Here is a 23,700-nt window from a genome sequence, read left to right on the forward strand (position 1 = left end):
TGCCCACTATGCGACAAAGAGCCAAAGACGAAGGAACACTACATCTACCAATGCACGAGAGGGTTTTGGATCCTTGAGACGAATCATGTAATTTGAGGATCAAAGATGCTTGGGTTTCTTTCTCTTGCAACTCCAAAGGCGCAAAACAACTATTCTATAGAGTAGGAGGACCCCACAACTCGACTCACATAGACAGAGAGCAATCACTAACTTTTTCATTGCTACACGACCAAGTATGGTACATACCACTACTACTACCGCACAGCTTACAAGAGAACATCATCATTGGACTTCATCTTCTATCGGTGTCCCTTTGGTTAGAGTAGTGGCACTCAACCGAGTCTAGGCACCCACATCCACTTCAATGAAGGCCTAGACATCCACATCACAAACAAATTAGAGCCATCATTCAGTGCCACAGGAGACGGGTGTCAAGACGCCTCAACCATTGAAAGATGCATCTCCTTAGAGGACAGACATCTCATTGATGGAGAGCCTCCTTTTTCTACTTTTACTTTTAGATCATCAACGTGTTTTCTTTCTTTTTATAGGACATTAGTTCACTTTTCAGTCTTATAGGCATGTTTTTCATCTTTTCTCATTTCTAGATGAGAACCACATCATCATTGTATGTATTGCTTTGGTCTAATAGGTCACATTGGCCTTTTAGAGACATTAATATATTCTTTCTTTCTTTCTCACAAAGAACTGCACAATTTTCTCTCGGAGCCCAAAGTCATAAATGGATGCTTCTTCCCAATGCCGGTTTAGGGAAACCACACCTAGGGATTGGTCATAGACGCAACTTGTGATTTTGGCTTGCCATCTTTGAGAATTGTTTTGACAATTTGGCTTGATATTTCTATGATGTATCTACTAGTAGCCTCATCACTTGGGCCTCCGTTCTTTTCTAATATGACACATGTTCTTCAGCTTTCAAATATTTATGGCTAATGAGTCTTCACTCTTTAGACCTTTTTAGTATGTATTTATTTTGCAACATTGGCTGATCTTAATATATGATGCATTGTTCAAAATGGCTTGAATACTTGTGAAGCTCCAAATTTACCTATTACTAAATGTTTCAGCCTCTCCCCATTCTCGAAATGGGACCTCCCCATTCCTATTGTGTTTCTTGTTCCCAATCCTGTTCCCGTTCTCCATTCCCCGTTCTATGGTGCTATGATATTAACACATCATCCAAGGATCCTTGAATGAATCATGATTAACTACAAAATAATACCAAAATGATCGTGGTCTATCATCTAAAGTTGTCGTCACTCTACATCATCTAAACACATGATCTCCTTTGGCTCCTTTAAGCTACTATCAACACTAACTATACATTTAGTAGAGGAAGAGGCATCATAATCATCATCAAGGTGTGTGTGTGTGAGAGAGAGAGAGAGAGAGAGATAGATCCAACGCCAATGCAATTGGGGGTATGCATAAATCTAAGGCCTCGTGGAAGATGACTGAAATGTCCCCTAGGATCCAACGTGCACACAAAACACGATGCAAGCCAAACTCGACATAAAAGGGACTGGACATCAAACTCACCTCCAAGCCGTAGAGCGAAACACGCTCACCCCCAAGCCTACAAGCTAGCAACACTCCAAGCCACAACCACATCCCAAGGTTTGGCATCCCATACCACCAGTCCACACCATCCCGGTGTGCAAATGCATTGGCCAACTAGACCAAGAGTCCAAGAGTGGTGATCACACATGAATATGCACAATAGGGCCTTGAGTCCTATTTATAGGACTCGACTGACCTAACCTCGAAGTGTCCTTAGTGCATTCACACCAAGTCACCTCATGACCACCATGATCAATGCTACTATTACTCCAGATATCCAAGGACACAATACTTCCCCCTTTATGAATGATTACTGTCCTCGGAAATATCCTCGGGAATGAAGTAGGAAAAATGGCACTTCAATGAGCATACCAACTCCTAAGTAGCCTCCACCTTCAGGAGGTTTTTCCACTTGATCAAGTAATCCACATAAACAGTCAGACGAGATCAATTAGTCCTAAGATCAAGAACCAATTAGGGTTTGAGTGGAACATTACTAGTAATATCCTCAAGCTGTGAGACTTCCTCAATCGGAACAATCTATTCAACTCGTCCCGATAGTTCTTTCAAACAACTCACATGAAACACAAGATGAACTTGGATTTTGAAAGGTAAGTCCAATTCATAGGATACGCTACTCATCTTCTTGATAATCTTCTTGATACGCTAAAAACGACCGCAATACCTTCTTGATAATCTTCTTGAAAGGTAAGTCCAACTCATAGGATACGCTACTCATCTTCTTGATAATCTAAAAAGGACCGTAATATTTTGAGGACAACTTATAGCACTTGTCGGTAGTCATTGAATTGGAGTCATTTGGAACTATAAGGTAAACCCACATGCCTTTCTGGAGCTCCCTAGGAGTACAATGTTGGTTAGCATAAAACATGACATGATCCTATGTTGCCTTAATGCTTTCCCTTGTAATCGTCAACATCTCCCACATATCATGCAAAAAGCCAACTACAAATTGCATTTTCACACCCTTGAGCCCTATGACAAATTACAATCAATGATTTCGGCTCATAACTGTACATAAGCATAAATAGGCAAAAACCAATAGCTAAATGCTTAGCACTGTTATAGGCACACTCAATCTGAGGAAGATAATGCTCCCAATCATATTGTCTATGGGAGACATATGCATGAAGCATATCCTCCATGGTTTGATTCGTCCATTCGATCTGCCTATCAGTTTTTGGATGTTCCAAGGACGATATGGACAATCAAGTTTTCAAGCTTTGGAAGACCCTTTGTTATGCCACAAATGGCCAGTGAACTTTGGCTCCCTATCACTAACTATTTCATCAAGCAAACCATAATGTCTATAAAAGTTTTCGACAAAGAGACAGCCAACTCGTGGCTTTTCACGATCGTCTTTGTAGAAATGAATCCAATCATTTCAATCATTCATGTTGGATTCGAGTCACGCCTATGCTCACAAAGGAGTGTCAGCAATCCTCGATACGACATTCGGGCACTTTTTACTCTCCTTACGAGAGGGTTTTTCCCCATATTTATTCTCTTTTATTTTATGTACCTATGTTACATAGTTTGGGCACTTATCATATTTTGCACCTTTCAAGTGTGAGCACACTCTAGCAACCCTAAGGTTCATACACTCTCTTCATTATCAACTCTACTCTCAACTGAGCTTCAATCTCTGTGCATTCTCACACCTCACATTTGGTATCAGAGCTAGCCCTCTGCTCAGCTCAACTCCTGGCCACCGCTAGTTGAGCCGCCACCTCTCAGCTATCCTTAGCTCCATAACCACAAGCGGCATTTAGCCCCACCAACAGCAAGTCAATTCCCCACATAGAGTTGCTGCCCCAGGCGCTGCCAATCCAATGACCTCGGCCTCCAATCGCCTATATCTACTCTTGTCCACCACCATCTGCATTTTAAGCGCCTCCAAACAGGAGCCCACTAGCCAAAGTCGCCACTAGCAGCTCCAACTTGTCTGCCCAATTCGCTGGCTTGCACCGCCAACGCCCACCACCTGCACCAATTATTTGCGCAGCTGCTCCTAGGCAGCGCCTCGTCTTCTCTGTGCCGTCGCCCGTCTAACAAGTACACCGCCACAATGCCAAGCAGCCACCAGTTGCCAGTCCCTTCAACCACTTGCCCTGTTCACCGCCAGCTCATAAGAGCTCAACCACCACCTCAATCCGAGGTAAAAAGGGAAAAAAAAATCAACTTTTCAATTTTTCAATCATCTTCTAGAAGGGGCTTGTGCCCGAGCAGTGTATCTCTGTTCCAACACATGTCTAATACACATTTCTTGTAGAGATTAAATCTGGGGCTTTTGATGTCAGCTCAGAGATTGGCAAATGTATATCAGTGATAGTCTGTAATAGACTGAATTTGTGCATTTTGGAAAATGAAATTTTAGGCTTTTGCATTTTTTGTGATGCTAAGCATTGTTTATGCCTTGGACAGCATGTACATCATTAGATAGTTTTTGATAGTGTGACTAGATTTGCTAATTTCAACAAAGTGTTAGTCCAACTTGAAGTATTGCTCTTGTGCTCCTTTATCAATGACATTTACCATGGCCAATCAAGGAGGTGATGTATTCACATATGTGTCCAAGGAGAATAGGTTGGATGGCAACAACTATTCTCTAAGATCTTTTATGATGAAAAATGTGCTGATTGCAAAGAATCTTTGGGATTATGTCAACAGTGAAGAAGTTTGGCATGGAGTTGTGGCTCTTGCTACACCTCCTCCAAAAGAACATGGACAAAGAGCCACTCAGCCCGCTCAATCTATTCAACCCACTCTAGCTTAGCCACTTCCCCAAAGATCAGCAACACAAAAGGCATGGAACACAGAGTGCTCAGGCATTGTCACTGATTGCACCGGCAGTTCAATAGTCCATCATCCCATATATTCAATTCGCAGCTTCTTCATGAGAAGCATGGTTGACCCTAGAGCAAATGTTTGCTAGAAAAAATGAGACACGTATCTCTTTCTTAAAGAAAGAGCTTACGACTATGAAGATGGATGAAGGTAATTCTATACACGATCATCTCAATAAAATTCATGACTTGCGTGAGTTGCTTATTAATGTAGATGAGTATTTTCAGATGTGCAATTCATCTCTACTACTTTGAATTCATGGCCACCCTCGTATTGGGCCTTTCATACAGCCTTGAATCTCACCACGAGGATTTCCCCACAACACTTACTTTCCTTCAGTTAGTTAGTTTGCTCTTAGAGAAAGAGCAAACAAGAAAGAATAGTGGGGTGGATGTTATGACTTGTGAGTAAGCTTTTATGGCAAGGCAAAAGGGCAAGGGCAGCTAAGCTAAAAATGCTCCGCAAAACTCTGGGACTTCAGATACTTCAAAGAGGAGCAAGAAACACAGGGGGTACGCAAGCCAAGAAGGGCAAGTGCCACTATTGCAAGAAGCCAAGTCACTATATCACAAAATGTAGAAAGTGTCTGAGTGAAGCAATGCGGAAGCGAATGACCAAGGCAAAGAGAGATAGTGAAACACAAAAAATCTCCAGTGAAGAATGTTGTATAAGGATGCAAAATTATACACAAGTGCAAAGAGAATATCTACATATGTCTCCACCTCGAAGATCTTAGTCTTCGCCAGCCCCGAGAGCATTCTCCACGGTTTGTAGCGTGAAATCTGTGAGACAACTTACGGAGGCTGCTGGAAATAAAGCCTATAAATAGGCTGAAAATAATGCCCCAAATAATGCAGGTCGGGTCGGTTGCAATTAATGCATCCGACTGGATAGCAATTGTTCGACTGGATAGTCCCTGACTGCTGACTGCCCAATTGCCACGTGGCACACATCCTACCCCTGTCGCTACTACACAAGCTGCTCCTACTCTCCTTGCCAATCCAAGGAATGTCCAGCTCTAACACCCCCTCTCAAATCCTTGACACGGCAAAAGACAAAGGGATCTGGAGTGTTGTCGAAGTAAAGCCTAGGGAAGCGCCTTGGTAAACAAGTCAGCAAGATTGTCTTCGGTCTTACAATATTCCACGTCGATGGTCTCATCCAGAAGCTTCTCCCTCATGAAGTGGTATAAGATCTCTACGTGCTTTGTCCGGGCATGGAATACGGGATTCCGTGCCAAAGCAATGCAACTCTCATTGTCGCACCGCAAAATAGTAGGACAAGTCTAGGGGCAGCCAAGCTTCTCCAACAATTGTTGAAGCCACACAGTCTCATATGTGGTAGAAGGTAAGACAATAGCCCATAGTAGTGTAACCAATCTATGACTCACATAAAGTGGTAGTCCCTTCAATTAATACCTGGTCTTTTCACATACACACACAAACAGAGACCTCACTCCCTCGCTCAACACCAAATTGGCCCCAAAGACCAGTGCCCCTTTCGGTATTTCTTCATCAATTAAAAGATAGAATGTTACAAAAAAAAAAAAAAGTTCCAAAGTACAAAATCTATGAACACTTGGCTTTCATCTTTTCTGAGTAAATTTCAGCTGCATAAGAACAGTACAACATATCCAGAACAGCATCCCCTTCTGAGTAAATTTCAGTTGTATGAGGACAACACAGCATATCCACAACAACATCCCAAGTAGGAAAACACTTTCTGTTGCCCATAACTCAATAATTCAAGTGTAGAATTGCAATCTACAAAACTCTGTATTTACTGTTTTTCACCTGTTCTCAGCCTTATTCCATTCCAAATCTGTTCCATACCAGTTGGACTACAAACCCTTTGACCCTAGCATCATTCCAGCAGTAAAACAGTCCCACAAACAACACTAAATCAGAGCTGAAAACCATGTTCCTGTGTCGCATAGTCATCACTTTCTTTAGTTCCTGCATTGGAGAAACAATCAACTGCTCCTGAACCTGGACAATGAGGCTCTTGCCTCAGCAAAAGAGCAAAGAAAACACAGAACTAAATGTTCAATGGAATCAACCCATCATGCAGAGCATTTCCTCTACGAATAGAGAGAGAGTTGACCAGAGGAAGCAAGCTCTACCTCCATACATGAGTCAGAGAACGAAGTACTCTCCATAGCTGAAGTACTTGCAGCAATCTACCCTCAACCCCTGAAAGCTTCACGCTCAGATCTGCCTCTCCTGCCTATTACGTTTTTTTTTAAATGCTCTCTCTCTCTTTGGGAATTTATGCCCACGCAGACCCTACTTCAAGCCATACAAGGCCTTCTTCAACCTGTAAACCTTCAGATCTCCTCCTTCAAATCACCGCTCAAGAAGGCCGACTTCACATCCAACTGAAAAACGGGCCATCTCCTATGACCAACCAAGGCAAAAACAACATAGATAGTTGCTATACAAGCAATAGGGACAAAAGTATTATGGAAATCAACACTTGGGCATTGAGCAAAACCTTTAGCAACAAGGCCAACCTCCAAAGAACCATCACTATGGTACTTGGTCTCGAAGACCCATTTGACACCAATCACCTTCTTATGAGAGAGACGAGACACAAGGTACCAAGTGTCATTCCGCTCAATAGCCTCCAACTTGGCTTCCATCGCTTTCCGCCAATGATCAGATTGTAAAGCCTCCTTCACAGAGGTAGGCACTATCCTGCATAACACGGGACATCAAACAGTAGTTAGAGCAAACAAGCTCCATAGAATATGCCTGGTGCCTCCATGACCTCCGTGGTCCATCTTGCGGTTGCCACTCCTCAAGGACCCCCTCAATCCCTGAATCTCAAAGCGTGTCATAGGCCCAACGAGGAGGAGGCCGGATCTCGCCTCCACGCTCTCCATCTACTAAAGTTTCTGGAAGGTCCACCGATAACAGAGGATCAATCAGTGAATTCGGTGGCTAGCAACTAGACTCCTCATCCGAATAAGAGTCCTCAAGAGACACAAGCTTGAGAAGAACAGTCACTGGGGCCCAGCTATCATCGGGATCTCCAAGAACAGGGTGATCCTCACCCCCCTCTGGGCCTGGAACCTCCACAAACCGAACGTCACGGCTCGTGTAGACATCCCGCTTAATAGGATCAAACAATCAGTAGCCTTGAGATTGCGCGCTATAGCCCACAAACACTTGTCTTCTGGAAGCCGCTTCAAATTTGTCACACTATGTCTTCGGGATGTGAACATAAGCATCACACCCAAAAACCCCGAAATATGAAACATTAGGCTTTGGCCCAAAGTACGTCTCATAAGGAGTCATACCAACAACAATGAAAGTAGGGGAACGATTAAGGATGTGAACTCCAGTAGACACAATCTCGGCCCATAGACACTGAGGTGTCTAACGATGCTCCATCATGGTACGGTGGGCCATCTCAATCACACTACAATTCTTCCACTCCAAGATGTCATTCTCCTAAGGGGTGTTTGTATTGGCAAACTCCTGATGAATACCACGATCTGCACAAAACCAAGCAAACTCATTAGAAACAAATTCCCCGCCCTTATCCGATCGGTTGGAGAAACCCTTCAACTTCAGCTTCAAGAAATAGGCCCATGTCATCCTGTTGTAATCATCTACAATGAGCATGAAATACAAGCTCCCTCAAAGGGATTGCGTCCTCATCAGTCCACAAAGACCAGTAGAAACAAGCTCCAAGGGTGCTAAAGACCGCCTCAAAGCCTTGCCGGGAACAACATCACGAGTTTGCTTCCCACAGATGCAGGATACACAAGGCTGCTGACTAACCACAATATCTGGCAAACCTCGAACAAACTGGTTCTTAGACTCTTTCCGAAGGTAATCATAATTGAGATGGTCAAACTAAGCATGCCAATGCTCGGACTGAGTTTAAGAGGTAAGAAGAAGAGAAGTCAAGGCAGAAGAAGACCGCAACTTGTAGACTCCATTCTCCTCATAACTTGAAGAAAGAACCTGTCTTTATCCTCGATCAAGAATCCAAAAAGAATCCACATCAAATTCAACCAAACGGCTGAGGACACAAATCTTGTGCATCGAGAGAAGATGATACTCCAAAGCCAACACATAAAGTACCTCGAATGCATGGACATCATCATACCCATCTGGAATAAGTTGCATGTTGCCCCATCCCTGAATAGGAATAGACGAACTATCACCAATGAGAATCTGACCATGAGAAGGCCGTAAATGAGTAACACCTGCGCAAGGACTCGTATGCCGTGAGGCAACTCTGTCAACAATCCACTCCCGAGTGAATGGGCCTGTCGACGCAGCATCAGAAGCCATCAGAGTTGAATCCTCAACCACCTCCGAATGGAGGGAAGCATCTGATGAGGGAGCAACCACTGCTCCGGAATCCTTTGAAGATTTCTCCTTCTTCTCCTTGTCGGAACAATCCTTCTTCCAGTGACCTATTTTACCACAAATGTGACAAGTAGACTCCTTGTATTTGTCCTTCTTAGATTTGTCCTCCTTCTTCTTCTTCTTTTGGTCCTTCCCCTTCTTCTTAGAGGATTGACCAATCAAAGCCTCAGATTTCGAAGCATTGGTTCCTTTCAGTTGCTCCTCTTGGTCCAAGACCATAGGAGCCAACTCTTCCCACCGAAGAGTCTTGGGCGGACCGCCTTGAAGCAATCAAGGCAGAATAAAAACCATTAAAGCGAGGTGGTAACTGTGAAAGGAGAGTTATCGCCATGTCTTCAAAAGTGATCACCTTCCTTGCTTTTTGAACCTGCATCTGAAGCTACCTTAGCTTGTTGATATACTCCCGCATGGATGATGACTCGTTGACACTCAGGTCTGCATTTGCACTTCCAAAGAGACTTGCTTCATGACGGTCATCCGATTATACATCTGATCCAACTCCAACCATATCTCCCTAGCCACCGTCAAATGCTCTATATGAGAGATAACAACTATAGTACATGAGAGAAATAAAAAAGAGCAAATGTAAGCATTGAGTTTATCCCAATGTACTTGAGCCTTTGCCAACTCCACCTTCTTATTGAAAGAGAGTTGGGAATTATCAAGTGAAAAAGAACAATTGATAGCCTCTGTAACAAGCTCCGCCAAATCATAAGACTCCAATATGGCAAGCATCATGACCTGCCAAATGTGGTAGTTCTCACCATCGAGCTTTTGATCTGAAGGAAGAGCTGGTAGAACGGACACCTTCCAGTCCATGATCGCCTGAAACTCTATCTTAACCTCAAAAGACATCTTCACCTATAATACTTGCACAAAACACAAAGAACAGCCAATTCAACTTTTGGCTTTGCAAGTCCAACTTTTAGTGTTGCTAATCCAACTTTTGGCTTTGCAAGTCCAACTTTTAGTCTTTGACTATGAAAATACAACCTACTAGGGCTATGATTCGCTCGTACCGCTCCTTCACCTGCTGGAGGCGATGAAAATGTAAAATCTGCACTTGGAAGGCCCAAACGCAGCCTCCTTATTTCTCTAATGGCAAAAAACAACAGCAACTTCAGCAAATCTTCTCTTTTCTCGCACGCCCATGCTCGCCTCAGCCTTCTTCTGATGCACAACCCACCTGCTCGCACTTGAACGCTGAAAATGCAGCCTTGTGTCGTGCTGAAATCTCCGCTTTAGATGGGTCCACCCTAGGCCAGTGCTTCAATACTCTAATACCATGTCAGAGTGAAGCAATGAGGAAGCAAATGACCCACATAAAGAGTGAACAGAGAGAGAAGAGAGAGAGAGAAAGAGAGAAAGAAACTGAAACGCAGAAAATCTGTAGTGAAGAATGATGTATAAGGATGCAGAATTATACACGGGTGCAAAGAGAATATTTGCGTATGTCTCCACCTCAAAGATCTCGGTCTCCATCAGTCCCGAGAGCAGTCTCCACGGTCTGTAACCAGAAATCTGTGAGACACAACTTACAGAGGCTGCTAGAAATAAAGCTTATAAATAGGCTGAAAATAATGCCCCAGATAATGCAGGTCGACTACAATTAATGCAGCCGACTAGACAACAATTGTCCGACTGGGCTGTCCTAGTGTCCAGCTACCCAACTACCACGTGGCACACATCCTGCCCTTGTCGCCTGCTACACAAGCTGCTTCTACTCCCCCTGCCAGTCTAGGAAATGTCCAGCTCTAACAAGAAGTGCATAGCCAAGGAGGAGGAGGAGGAGGAGTAAGGGATGTTTGTTTCTAACGCACCTTCTACCACTACTGAGTCCGCGTCTTTTTGTTGCAGACCGTGACTATTATTTCCACACATGCAGTTATGACTCTTCTTGGGTTGATAGAGCATTTAGCTCTACTGAGGATGCGAGCACATGGTTCTTTGACAACGGTACTTCTAGGCATATCACATCCCACAAGGATCTGTTTTCCTCCGTTGTTGCAACTCCTATTGGCAAGTCTGTGCAATGTGCCAACAATGCATCATACCCTGTTAGAGGTATTGGGGAGATTTGTGTTGATAGCCATTGATGGCTCTATTCTCCACTTGTAGGATGCATTATTTGTGCTAGGATAAAGAAGAACTTGTTCTCTATTTCTTCTTTTGCAAAGTGTGGTCTATAAGTCACATTTGATGATGACGGATGTATGGCCAGAGATAAAGAACACACGACTTTGGTTTTGATTGGCACTTTATGTCATAGGTTATATGAGTTAGATGCTTATTCAATTGATTAGTTGGTCTATCTAGCATCTACTCTTACTTTTGCTATGTCACAGACAGAGTTATGGCCTACTCTCATGGGGCATGTAAACTATGGTAGCTTGATGCTTATGCAACATACACAGATGTTTGATGGCTTACCTCTCTTGGAGAGACCTCCTGAGCATTATATGTGAGGGATGCATTTTGGGAAAAATGTATGCAGACAAAGTCATTGGGTGGCTATTATTATTTTGTCACCTTCATTGATGACTTTACTTGTTTTTGCTAGGTCTACTCTTTGGTCAAATAGTTAGGGGCGTACGATGCATTTTTGGCTTTTGTAGCACTTGCTGAAAATTAATCTGGCTGCAAGATTAAGACTCTCCGTTTGGACCAAGGGGGGAAATACATGTCTTCTATACTGAATACTTTTTTGAAGCAGAAAGGCATTGTCCATCACTACACTATTGCTTATACTCGGCAAAATGGGGTTGCAGAGAGGAAGAATCGATCACTCATGGAGATGGCTAGATCTATGCTGAAAGCAGAGAGTTTGCCACATAGTTTTTAGATGGAAGTAGTTATGTGCACTTGCCATGTTTTAAACAGATGCCCTATCAAGGCATTAAAGAATGTCACGCCTTTTGAGGCTCGGAACAACTGGAAACCTTCTGTTGGACATTTTCGTACTTTTGGGTGTCTTGCACATGCTCACATTCCCTAGGTACTAAGAAAGAAGTTGGACAACGAGGCTCTTAAATGCATTTTTGTGGGGTACAACAGTGAAAGCAAAGTATATAGATTATATGATCCTGTCTCTAAGAAAATATTTGTCAATAGGAATGTGGTTTTTTATGAAAAATCAGAATATCCCTTGCTAGTTTTGATACGTATCAAGCTACCAATGATGTATGTAAAGGGTTGCTACCCATTTCTTTTGGTGATACAACTAGAGCTTCAACAAGTGAACATAATGTTCAGCCAACTGCTCCATTGGGTAATGCAGAAAATCAACCTATGGCTTATCTGAATATTCAGCAAGATGTTGAATTTGAAGTTCGGCAGGAGCTTGTACATAGTCAGGAAGCTAGGCAAATGCCTAGATAGTATTTACAAACTACGAAAGATAGTCATTTGGATGCTCCTATTGCTGGTCGTACTAGAAGGCAAGCTCGTATGCATGACGGTGCACATTAAAGGGAGTCTGTAAGGGCAACACATACACGTGACGATAAGGAGCCTGAATGTTTTGAGGATGCACAACATAGTGTGCATCAGATGGCAACAATGCAAGCTAAGTTTGATTCTATCATAAAGAATCAAACATGGGATTTAGTGACCTTGTCTGTTGGGAAGAAAGCCATTGGTACAAAGTGGGTCTATAAGCTGAAAAAAAATACAAATGGATCCATTGACAAAGATAAGGCCAGGCTTGTGGCCAAAGGCTACGCACAAAAGAAAGGCATTGATTACGAGGAGACATTTGCTCCTACATCCCGCATAACTACCATTCAGTCCATGTTTGCTTTGGCTGCCCATTATGGATGGATTGTGCACCAACTTGATATAAAGATTGCATTTTTACATGGGGAACTTCGAGAAGAAGTATATGTACAGCAGCCCATTGGTTTTGCAATTGTTGGATCCGAACACTCCGTATGCAAGCTGAAAAAGGCTTTGTATGGTTTGAAGCAAGCTCCCCGAGCTTGGTATGCAAAAATTGATGCCTTTTAACTCAACCGAGGGTTCATTAAAAGCTCATCAGAGTCTACACTTTACGTATGTAAAGAGGGGGAATCCTTGCTAGTCATATGTCTTTATGTTGATGATCTTCTACTCACAGGGACACGTGTTGATCAGATTTCAGCATTCAAACAAAATTTGCAGCAAACTTTTAAGATGTCAGATTTGGGGCCTTTGTACTATTATTTGGGCATTCAATTCATTCATGATACTAAAGGCACTGGATTGTCACAGTCTAGATACATTGGTAGACTTCTTGAGAGGTTTGGCTTATAGGATTGCAAGCCAATTTGTATACCAATGGAACTTGGACTAAAGCTAACTGTCCCTGCATAATGACAGTGATTTATCTGATAGCCATACATATGCTACATCAGTTGGATGTCTCATTTACTTATGCAACACAAGGCCAAACATTTAGTTTGCAGTTTCAGCCCTGAGCATATATATGCACCAACCACACATATCACATTGGCAATAGTCCAAAGCAAGTAAACACTTAACCATAAAATTTAAAATTTGTTGTTTTAAACTTTGAAGTTTATACTTCATAATTTAGACTTTAGTATTTACAATCTTATGTGCATTGTGTAGATAAATGTTGATATATTCAAGTTGACAAGCAATACTCTTTCAAGTGTACATCAAGAGGTAGACGAGGAGGAGGAGGAGGAGGAGGAGGAGATTTTTACAGAGCTCTATAGAGAGCTTATAACAGCAAATACTCGTGACACTCGCAATAAGCATGCTCATGGGCGAGGAGTTTGAGTAGGTGGTAGCAGAGGCATGGTCATTCAACACCCTCTGACATCGAGGAGGGGTGATTTGAGTGGCTTGCGAACATATATAAGGCAGGTGTCTAGTAGCTTACATCCCATGCCTCATGATGGCATTCCCCCCTTGCCTACACATTTGATATGTAGGGAGCCATCATTTGATGATGATGGTAGCCTCATCATTGAGGATGAGTATAAGTGTGTCTCATCATTCGATATCGAGGAATCATCTTCAAATTCTCTTGATGAGCACTCAGATGGTTCTAATGATGATGATGCTGATGACAGTGATGCCTCATTGTAGATTCTTAGGTCTCTCTTTTTTGTATCTACTATCATTGTATCTACATGCCAATATGATGCATCATCCATGGACCATGTATGTACTAGACTCTAATTGTATCGTATGTTATATCCAACCCATGCGACCATGATGGCCACCCTCATGTATCCATCTTATTTTGTAATAAAATGGCTATTTCCACTTTAAACATGTGCATTGTGTTCTATCATTTAATGATTGATGGTTTTCTTTTAAATCATGTTTTTTTTTTGTGCCAATATCGTATCGTACCTTATAAAATCATAAGATAACATTTATCACACCAAACCATATCGTACCTTTCGCACCTGACAACTATGATTTTGAATGGAATACTTTTCTGCTATCTTTCTCTCAATAGCCAGCCTTCAAGTATCCAAACCGCCTAAGCTTTCTAGGCTACTAGATCCCTCTTGAACTTGTTACTAGATCTTACCAAAGTGAAGATCATTTTGACAATGCCCTTTGAGAGAGAGATAGAAATCAATTGAAATTTCACAGAAGGACAAGGCATTGACTTCAAGAATTCAACTAAGGACAAATGAACATAATGAGAAACCATGGAGTTAGGTGAGAAAGGATAGAATATGTGTGGCTAGGAGAAAATTCTTTGAGGATAAGACAAAAGTTGGATGGGCCTTAGTGTAGAGGGAAACTTGAGAGAGATTAAGATTTTCTTAACAAATAAATAAGCCTATAAGATTATAATCAATCAATCAATCAATGCTGAATCTATTGTCTCTTATTGAGATGCTGTTGATTATTCGGCTACTTGATCTGTTGATATTGTTGAGTTGATTTATTTGCCGCTTGATCAATTGTGCATAGCTAAAACATGTAATGCTAGAATAGTGATTCCTCAATGATATGTATCTATAATAGCTGTCGTTGATTGTGTATGGCACCGAAACTACTGCTCTACTGAGTAGACCATCGTTGATCAAGATGCTACTAATGATTCCATTGCCTGATCTATTGACATTGTCGAGTTGATTTATTTGTTGCTTGATCAATTGTGCATAGCTAAAGCATATGGTGCTAGAGTAGCTATTGGTCAATGATATGGAGTTGTAATAGCTATTGTTGATTGTGTATGGCATGGAAACTGCTTACTATTAACTAGACTACCATTGATTATATTAAGTTGGATACTGAGCTTGCTAGAGCTATCACATGTTAGTTGCACCCTTCCCATAGCAAATTTTAGCATCAAAACTCTTGCAGAAGCTCTGCCTATCTCACCTTGCGAGCACAGAGATTGGGGTCAATTGATGCCCAATTGCGGAGCAATTGTGCGATTAATTTAATACAAAATGAATGAGAATGAAAGAATTACTCAATCATGAATGAAAAGCAATGTATTAATGAGTGAAAGAGAGTACAACACTCAAAGCGATCACACTGAATAATGCCACACTTGTGCAACGAGGCACAAAGTGTCTTTAAATAATTAAAAATAAAACCCTAACAACTTAACTGTCATAGGAAACCCTAAAATAAACCCCAAGTCTAGTGTCACTTAGTGCTAGGACACTAGGAGCAACAACTGCATTTAATGACAGTTTAAATGCCTAGGGAACCCAGATCATGGATCAAAGGGCATCAATGTGTAGCCCACAAGATGGCCTACAAATTCCCCTCCATAAAATGGGAAAAATGATCTAGGATCAATAACAAAATCCTAGAAAATAAAAAGAAATATAAGGTCATGGTTGCACAAGTTCATCCAAATGGATATAGCAATCTATGACAATACAAAGTAAGACAAATCATGAAACAAATGGAATCGAGTTCAAGGCTTGCCAAAAGCTTGGAACATTGGTCTAGGAAAAGCCTTCGTGAAAAGATCTCCCTAGTTGTCTTCACTGGGTACATAAGACAACTCTATTTCGCCAACTGACATCCGCTCATGAACATAATGATAATAAACTTCTATATACTTTGTGCAGGTATCAAACACTGGGTTCCACACAATGGCCAAAGCACTCTGTCAACAAGTAACTTGTGGAGTCAAACACACTTAACTATGGATGTGAAAGCTGCCCTGTACTCATCTTCACAACTAGAAGTATCAACTGTAGTTTGTTTCTTGCTAAACCAAGAAACAAGAGTTGTACCTATCAGAATTCATCCATGCAAAGAGAGTGAAGAATCAGCCTTGTAGAGAAGGCCAAGATCCTAGGTGCCTTTAAGATATCGAAAAACAGGCTTCACTACCTGCCAACAAAGTACATATATCTACTCAACTAGGAGACAGCAAACTGAAGTTCGGGCCTCGTGTGATATAAATAAATCAAGCATCCAACAGCCTACTAATATAAAGTAGTATCAAAGGATCCACTGCCATCATCAAAAGTGAATCTAAAACGAAGCTCCAAAGGAGTAGACACGGGATTACAATCCTCAAACTGAAAGCGCTGAAGGAGCTTTCCAATATACTTGGATTGTGTCATAATGATGCCCCCCTCAATGGCAGCAAATTGGATACCCAAATAAAAGTGAAGTAGAACCAAGATCTGTCATGGCAAATGTTTGCTGTAAATCAGCCTTAAATGCTGCAAGTTGACCAGCATTGGTCCCAGTGACAAGGATGTCATCAACATAAAGCACAAGAATAATAAAGTCAAATCCCTGGTGTTGAATGTAAAGAGTAGCCTCAATCGGGCAATTCTGTTGGGCAAGTCAGTGGGTGCCTTATGTTAATGGACCCAAGATGAGACAATAGGTGATATCCTCTCGAGCCTCAGATTTTTGGATTGAGCTGATCTAGGGTGGAACCTTAAGAGGTGCCCTAACGAAAATTTCAGCACATAAGGAGACCCCAATGCTGAAGGCAATGATTTGGGTGAGCTCGAGTCTTATCAGAGGCACAACAGAATGAGTCACAGCCATTGTGGAGTCCAGGTTGCTCAAGAAGGTCAAAAGCGTGCAGCTTGTTGGGTTGCAGTTCTGAACTAGTTCCCCATCAAGGACAAGTTCCCTCTACCACAGAGAGTTGAAGTTACTTAATCAGTTCGCAGGAGCAGTTTTCTTTGGAATAAAGGTTTGCAAGCCACTTAAACTCTATTCATTCACGACCCAGACAGCATCTACAAAGTTATGACCTAGTGTGTCCATGAAAGACAATCATTCTCAAAACCTGTTCCCCTTCCTCTTATGATTCTTCTCTCTGGCCTTTGCCTCATAACCCATGAGATAGAACTAGCGACATACCTTGACTGAGGAGCCCCATGGTTGGATCCTTTCTTTCATAGTATCCATGCACAAAGCCATGCTCCAGTGACCAGCCAACCAGATGACTATGCAGCCAGAACAGTACCTCAAAAGTTTGGCATATCCAATGCAGAAAAACACAGCAAACACAGCCTAGTGATCCCCTGGAGCACTTGCAATAATCAACCTAAAAAGCTTCGATTTACACAGGTTTTCTCTACCTCACTGCATGCAAACCAGCCAAATAATATGCATGCTCAGCTTGCATGAGCATGAAAACTCAGGTGGGGTAATTGCGGCTCCCACAATCATCAACCAGCTGAAATCTCACTAGCAGCTTTCAAGATTGCAACCATTGCTACAAACAATGCAGTAGCCAAGAGCACAAGTATCATTTAGTGACAGCAGCAGCATCCACCAGTAAGATTTATGAAAAGAATGTGCAGCAAAGTAAAAGGGGGAGTGGACATAATACATACAGGTTGATAACATACAAGCACAAGGATTGCCATTAGAAGAATGGACCACCCAGTCTGGGCATTGCTGGGTGCAATATGACACATGCAATGACCCATAATCCAGAGATACCTCAACCCTAAAGTTGGTTCCACTATGACTCTGTCTAGTCATCATTTGATTACTAAATCAGGCTCCAGAACTTTCATTTTCTATTTTCACAAGTCAGGTTACAGAATAAGATCAAGAACACTGCATGGTACATATTATTCTTATCTGAACTTTTCTAAAGACGTGTTTCTTTTTTTCTTTAAATTGATGCTAAAAGTTTAATGATGCTTAAATGTGTACCTGTCGAGCAGGATTTACTGAAGGACGTTTGAGAGAGAAGATGCGCCTAATCTGTGTTTTAAAAGCAACCACAGTCAAGTTAACAATGTACTTGCTATCATGTGATTGTACAATCTAGAATCTTCATCAAAAAACAATCAATATTTGCCAACAGAGAAAATCCTTTATCTTTCACACTAACCCTAAATGCTTCTACAAAGCTAAACTACCACAATTTGATCATACTTCCACTCTAAGCAATGGGTTCAGCATTGAACCCTTGTCAAACCTTTTGGTTTTAAAGCTATATCCCTTCTACAAAATTGTTCCAATGCACACTTAACCCACAGCATGTTATCCAAGCCCAATCCAGAAGAACAGGAAAACTGTTATTTGCCAGGAAAATCACATGATTGATAGCAAAGTTTGTTACTTTTACCGCAAAAGCTGCTATGATGGTTGCGACAAAAGGCCACAAGGAAGACTTTTGGGTTGGCTGCCATGCTTCATCTTCGTCTCGTCGCCGTTGTTGTTCCATATCAGGACCAGGCATTCTGCATCCATTCAACTGTCTGTGATCTCCCTCATATGCAGCTTAAGCATATTTCACAACTCCAATTCAAGCTGACTGCACACTGAATCTTACAAGACAAGGCCTGCACAACATATCGTCCACCATCAATTCAATTTTATGTATTAGTTACAATATAGCAATCTTTGAAGGCTTCAATAAGTGGTTACCCGAATCCTTGAAGGCTGCGTGTTGCTGTTTTTAATTAAAATTGCTTAGTTCTAGTTACATTTCTTTAGTTTTTAGGTCACCTTTTGTATATCAGGTTTTTATTTAAATTTTCTTATCCTTTTCTAGCAGTGAAGCGGGTTTCCCTAGACGACTACAAACATATTTGTATTTACATGTAAAGGTCTTATCTTATCTTTTTCGTTTTCCAACTTAAGGCTCTTACATGTAAATCTATTTTGTATCCATGATCTCCTCCTGTAACCCCCTTTTACACTTTAACTCATTTAAGAATGCCCTTCTGTCATGGATACTAGCATATGGATGCTGGAATGAATACTGGCATGACTGGATACTTCTGTGAGTGGATGCTTATGCACTCCAGATGGTTTTTAATGCAGTCAATTCAGCCGTGAATGATAACATGACATTCTGGACAGATGTGAATGCAGTGAAGAGAGGTGTGAACACTCCTGATACTGTCGTGATGCTCTGGCTGCTGTTGTGAGAATCTGAAGCTATGTACTTGCTGCTCTGAGACTGTTGTAACCTACAGTCCTGTAACTTGCTGGCTGCACTTGACCAGCGAGTAGAGTGAATGCAAATGGTTAAAAAATGAGTCACGACTTGCTGAATGCACATCAGTAGACGCACTCTGAGTATAGGAAGTTACCTTGAATGCAAGCAGTAAAAGTGCATATCCAATCTTAAATGCACATTGCTTGCACAAAATGGGAAGCAAGACATCTGAAAAGACTGAAGAACTTCAATAGACACACTTTGAGTATAGGAAGTTTACCTTGAATGCAAGCAGTCAAAGTGCATATCCAATCTTAAATGCACATTGCTTGCACAAAATGGGAAGCAAAACATCTGAAAAGACTGAAGAACGAGTTGAGAACATTGAACTTGTTTCAAACACTATCTAAATTACAGAAGTTCTACCAACACATGCAAGACACCACTCATCCCTAGGCTCACAAAGAATGGGGAAGTCACCAAGAACTCAAGACAATGCCATGTACGAGAATGCAATTTAGGATTTTGAACCAAAATAAACAGCATAAGATGTGAGATCATAAGGGACATGCTTTCAGGACTAGAATCCACACATTGTGGAAGAACACAAAGTAACATGTTCACTCACATGCAAGCTGAGTTATACAATGTTTTTAAGGGGGGTTGCAAGGCTTCATATGCACAGAGTTAATGTACTGAAAACCTTGATGAACAAGAAACTTGGTGACCGTGTAATGATAAGAACTGGAAAGGTACCATAGAAAAATGCATAATAGACAAGGATATTATGATTAGTGAACTCCAAGAGGGACTGCAGCTCGCAAGAAATGGCTTTGGAGGAAGAAAGGACACTAAAACCTAAACTAGCGGACGAAATCAAAAGAACTGAAGACACACATGAAACAAGAAATCATATCCTTGAAAAGGTAGCAAAACAATAAAGGCAGGACCAGAAAAGAATACAAATGGTCCATTGAGGTTGCCAAAAGAGAGAGAATCATGACTGAATCCTGGAAGAGAAAGAAGTTGTGAGCCATGCAAGGGCCCTTTACATGGCAAGTCACATGTTGGAAAGAAAAGGGAGCCCACAAGAGGATGTTAAGGCACTCAATGCAAAGCTAGGTGCATCTGATGTACCTACAGACAGTGCCTAGAGAGTCCGAAAGCACATGACTAAAACACAAGCATTACTCCTAAAACTTGATAACAGCTTTCTTTTCCAAGAGAAGGGCGCTCTGTTAGCAGATCAGTCAGCTCATGAGTGAGTTTGGGCGTGTGGTTTAGTGGGCTAGGTGCTTAGATCTTTTAAGCATTTTTTATAGTCATTATTCATGTGATTTATAGCATTTATGGCTGGCCAACAAGCATTTATTGCTGGCCAACCTGATGCATTGATGGCATTATTTATTGCCTATTTATATAGCTCCCTCCCAGTGACTCATTGTTGTACACGATTGTCTCAGTGTTTGGTATATGGATTCCATTTCCCTAGCATATCTCTGAGTTCTCCCTTTGCAATGTTCTTTTGTTTTCTTCTATTTTCTCTTTTCCCTTGTGCTGTGCAGTCTATTATAGCAGTCTTCTACGCTTCCATCGCTGCACTCGCTTCTAACATGGTATAAAACGTGTGTGTTAAAGCCCTAGGTGTTGTTTTCTGCTATGAACAGTCTGCCCTCACAATTTCTGGTGCCGATCAGCATTCTTCTGTCTGCTGCAGCCTAGGCAACCAGTTTTTTTGTGTATTTTCTGCCTGTTTTCAGCCTTCAACCTTTTGTATTTTTTTGCTGCAGTCAGTGTTTTGATTTTCCGCAATATTTTAATACTGAACGACTGCATTTAATGCTCCTACAAATTGTGTTTTTGAACTCTGCATTTGTGTTTTCAGGCTTTTGTGTCCTTATAGACTGGGAGACAGACTACAGTGTTTCCAGCTCCTACCTTTTTTTGTTGGTTGTAATCGCTCTGATTCCCCCCGATTTTGCCATCAATTGTGATCAGGTCCTCTTACCATTGCTTGTGAACTCCTAACAATGCAATTTGTGTTGTGTTTGGCTATAATCTCTCTCTCTCTCTCTCTCTCTCTCTCTCTCTCTCTCCTATTATTTATCTTCTCTTCCTATTCTCTCTAGATGGCTCCTCCCTGCTATTCTACAATGACACTTCACGGCCCTAATTACTTAACTTGTGGAGTGCTGTTATGAAAGCATGGTTTGTGCAGATGCAATTTGTGGTACATGGTTTCTAGCACTATTGAGAGTCCTTAGCCTCCCACTCCTCTTTTAGATGATTGGGACCAAGAATTATACGAGGAAGCTATGCTTGCATGGGATTCCAGTGATGCCATGTGTATTCTGCTCTTCTCCAATGTATTTTTAAAGAGGTTCTACTAGCGATCACCTCTTGCAAGACGGCTTCAATCATGGAGAAGCTTCACATGTTCTATGAGGCTTCCTCAACCGTGCGTGCAATTACTCTCTATGGACTACTCCAACAAATGAAGTTTGAGCCTAAGGATACTATCTAATTATTCTTGCTTCATGTTATATAGATACGTCAATTTCATCATATGCAGTCCGCACTTCTAGAGGCTCATCTTGTGGGAATTATGCTCTATAAGCTCTGTCACAAGGATGTGAAATTTTATTGCTTTACTTAGCATTTGATTAAAAGTTAATCAAATGTTCTAATGTGGCTTGCACATGTGAAGTGCAAGTTATTTATTTCACAGTGTGGGACTGAGAACCCCGAGATATCAATTGGTGCTTCCTAATGTTAGATTTGGGCCTAGACCAATTTATTGGCCACTAATGTTAATGGTGTGGTGACATTAGAGACTAGGCATTAAATAATTAATTAAAGCCAATCTGAGGGCTAATAACTACTTAAGGATACTTGGAAGACAAATTGACCTTAGCCAATTTAATTATTAGCTTGTGGAATTACTTTTCTAGGTACTAGAATAATTATTAAATTAATTTTTAAAAATCAATTAATAAGCCGAATAATGCTGAAAAATGGGCTTAGAAGGCTGGCACTTGGCAAAACTTGTTTATACAAGTGGGAAAAACGTTTTTGGGGGCTGGTGGAAGTCTACTCCAAGCATTGTGAGAGAGAAGGAAGATATTAGAGAGCAAGGAGATGCTGTTGATGTGTTTAATTTACAACCACCACGGACCAATCCTACAACCAATGAGCAATTTGGAGCCCTCCAAGCTCTAAGTACAGGTGATAGCAGCCCAAGGTCCTTCAGGTATAGGTGACAACATGCAAGAGAGGGCAACAGCCTTTCTGGTGGTCCTAATTTGTAGATGACAACTTCCATGGTTGTTTGAGTATAGGCAGTAGTAGTTTTTCAATCTTTCTTGAGACGAAACTCTGAAATTTCTATTTGTACAACATTCTTTCTCATCCTACAGCCATCTCTCAAGTTCTCTCAGCAAAATCTAACCATTTGATTCATTAGAGGAGGAGACATTGAAAAATCTCTGCTATAAATCCCTAACTTACAGCAAAAAATAGGGTTTGAGGGCCACCTTAAGAATCATGCCCAAATTTAAAGGCTCCAAACTTAAATTTTCAAAGTTGAAATCAATGTATTTTAGGAGGATTCAAGAGGCCAAGCAACCAGCATTGAATTTGGGTTAATTTATTTCCCAAAGAGTATGGGTGAAGATCAATCCCCTAGCAAATGAAGGGGCAATTTGATTTGAAGATTTGTTGGTCATTTATGATAGCAAGAGGCACTTGGATTACTGAAGTAGGTTAAAGAATCTTAGTTATACTCCATCCATTTGCAATACAAGTTAAAGAAATACCGAAAAGGGCGCCAAGTTTTGGGGCCAACGGGCTGTTCAATGTCCAAGTTTAAGAGGTAAAGTGTACATTTTAATTCATGTAAATTAATTACTTGCTGTAATTACAGTTAAATCAAGTTATTACCACCCTATCCGAGAAGAAAAATTGGTTTCAAGGTTCCATTGCCGGGATATCATCAAATTCCTTGACTTGGTGGGCCTAAGGCACCTAATTAAAGGTCAGAAGTTTTGCTCTAGTGCTGAAATTGTAATCAACTGAGCAATTACAACAAGCATGTCCTCTTACAATAAGATGAGATCAAGCAATGATAATGTGTCTCATTCTGAAAGTACACATAATGAAGGAAAAAATGCAATGCCCAATCTTGGAACAAGCTTATCACATGGACAGCAAGGAGATGTCTAGAACAAAATGGGTCCTCCTAGGCCTTTAGTAGCTAATGACTCACAAGAGGAAGAGAAATTCAATGACCAATTTAAAGATCAATTGAGGATAGTAACTGAAATGTTTGTGCAATTGGCAAACGATCCTCAATTCATACGTTTTTTTAACCCCTCAAAGAAGGGCAACAAAGGCAAGAAAATGAAATCGTCCTCAAGAGCTTTGGAGCAACAAGATACAACGAAGGGAAAAGCCAATATGGCAATATGATGTTCCAAATGTGATAATGAGCATAAGCAA

General features: G+C 41.3%; 1 protein-coding gene across 3 annotated transcripts in view; it reads right to left on the minus strand.

Annotated features, from left to right (window-relative positions):
- Positions 1-23,700, minus strand: part of LOC148024741 (uncharacterized) — a 42,005-nt gene that overhangs the window by 12,742 nt on the left and 5,563 nt on the right. For all 3 annotated transcript variants that reach the window (XR_015693345.1, XM_087694398.1, XM_087694397.1), the window contains exons 2-3: positions 18,385-18,601; positions 17,967-18,017 (exon numbers count right to left, since the gene is read on the minus strand). Coding sequence is in view for 2 of the 3 variants with exons in the window: in XM_087694398.1 (XP_087550524.1) it covers positions 17,967-18,017; positions 18,385-18,498 (165 nt within the window). In the remaining variant the exon portion in view is untranslated. The remainder of the gene's footprint in view (positions 1-17,966; positions 18,018-18,384; positions 18,602-23,700) is intronic.

The sequence above is a fragment of the Lygodium microphyllum genome, chromosome 15 (genome assembly GCF_053477565.2).
Source record: "Lygodium microphyllum isolate KBCC chromosome 15, Lygodium_microphyllum_v1.1.10, whole genome shotgun sequence".
Classification (NCBI taxonomy): Eukaryota; Viridiplantae; Streptophyta; class Polypodiopsida; order Schizaeales; family Lygodiaceae; genus Lygodium; species Lygodium microphyllum.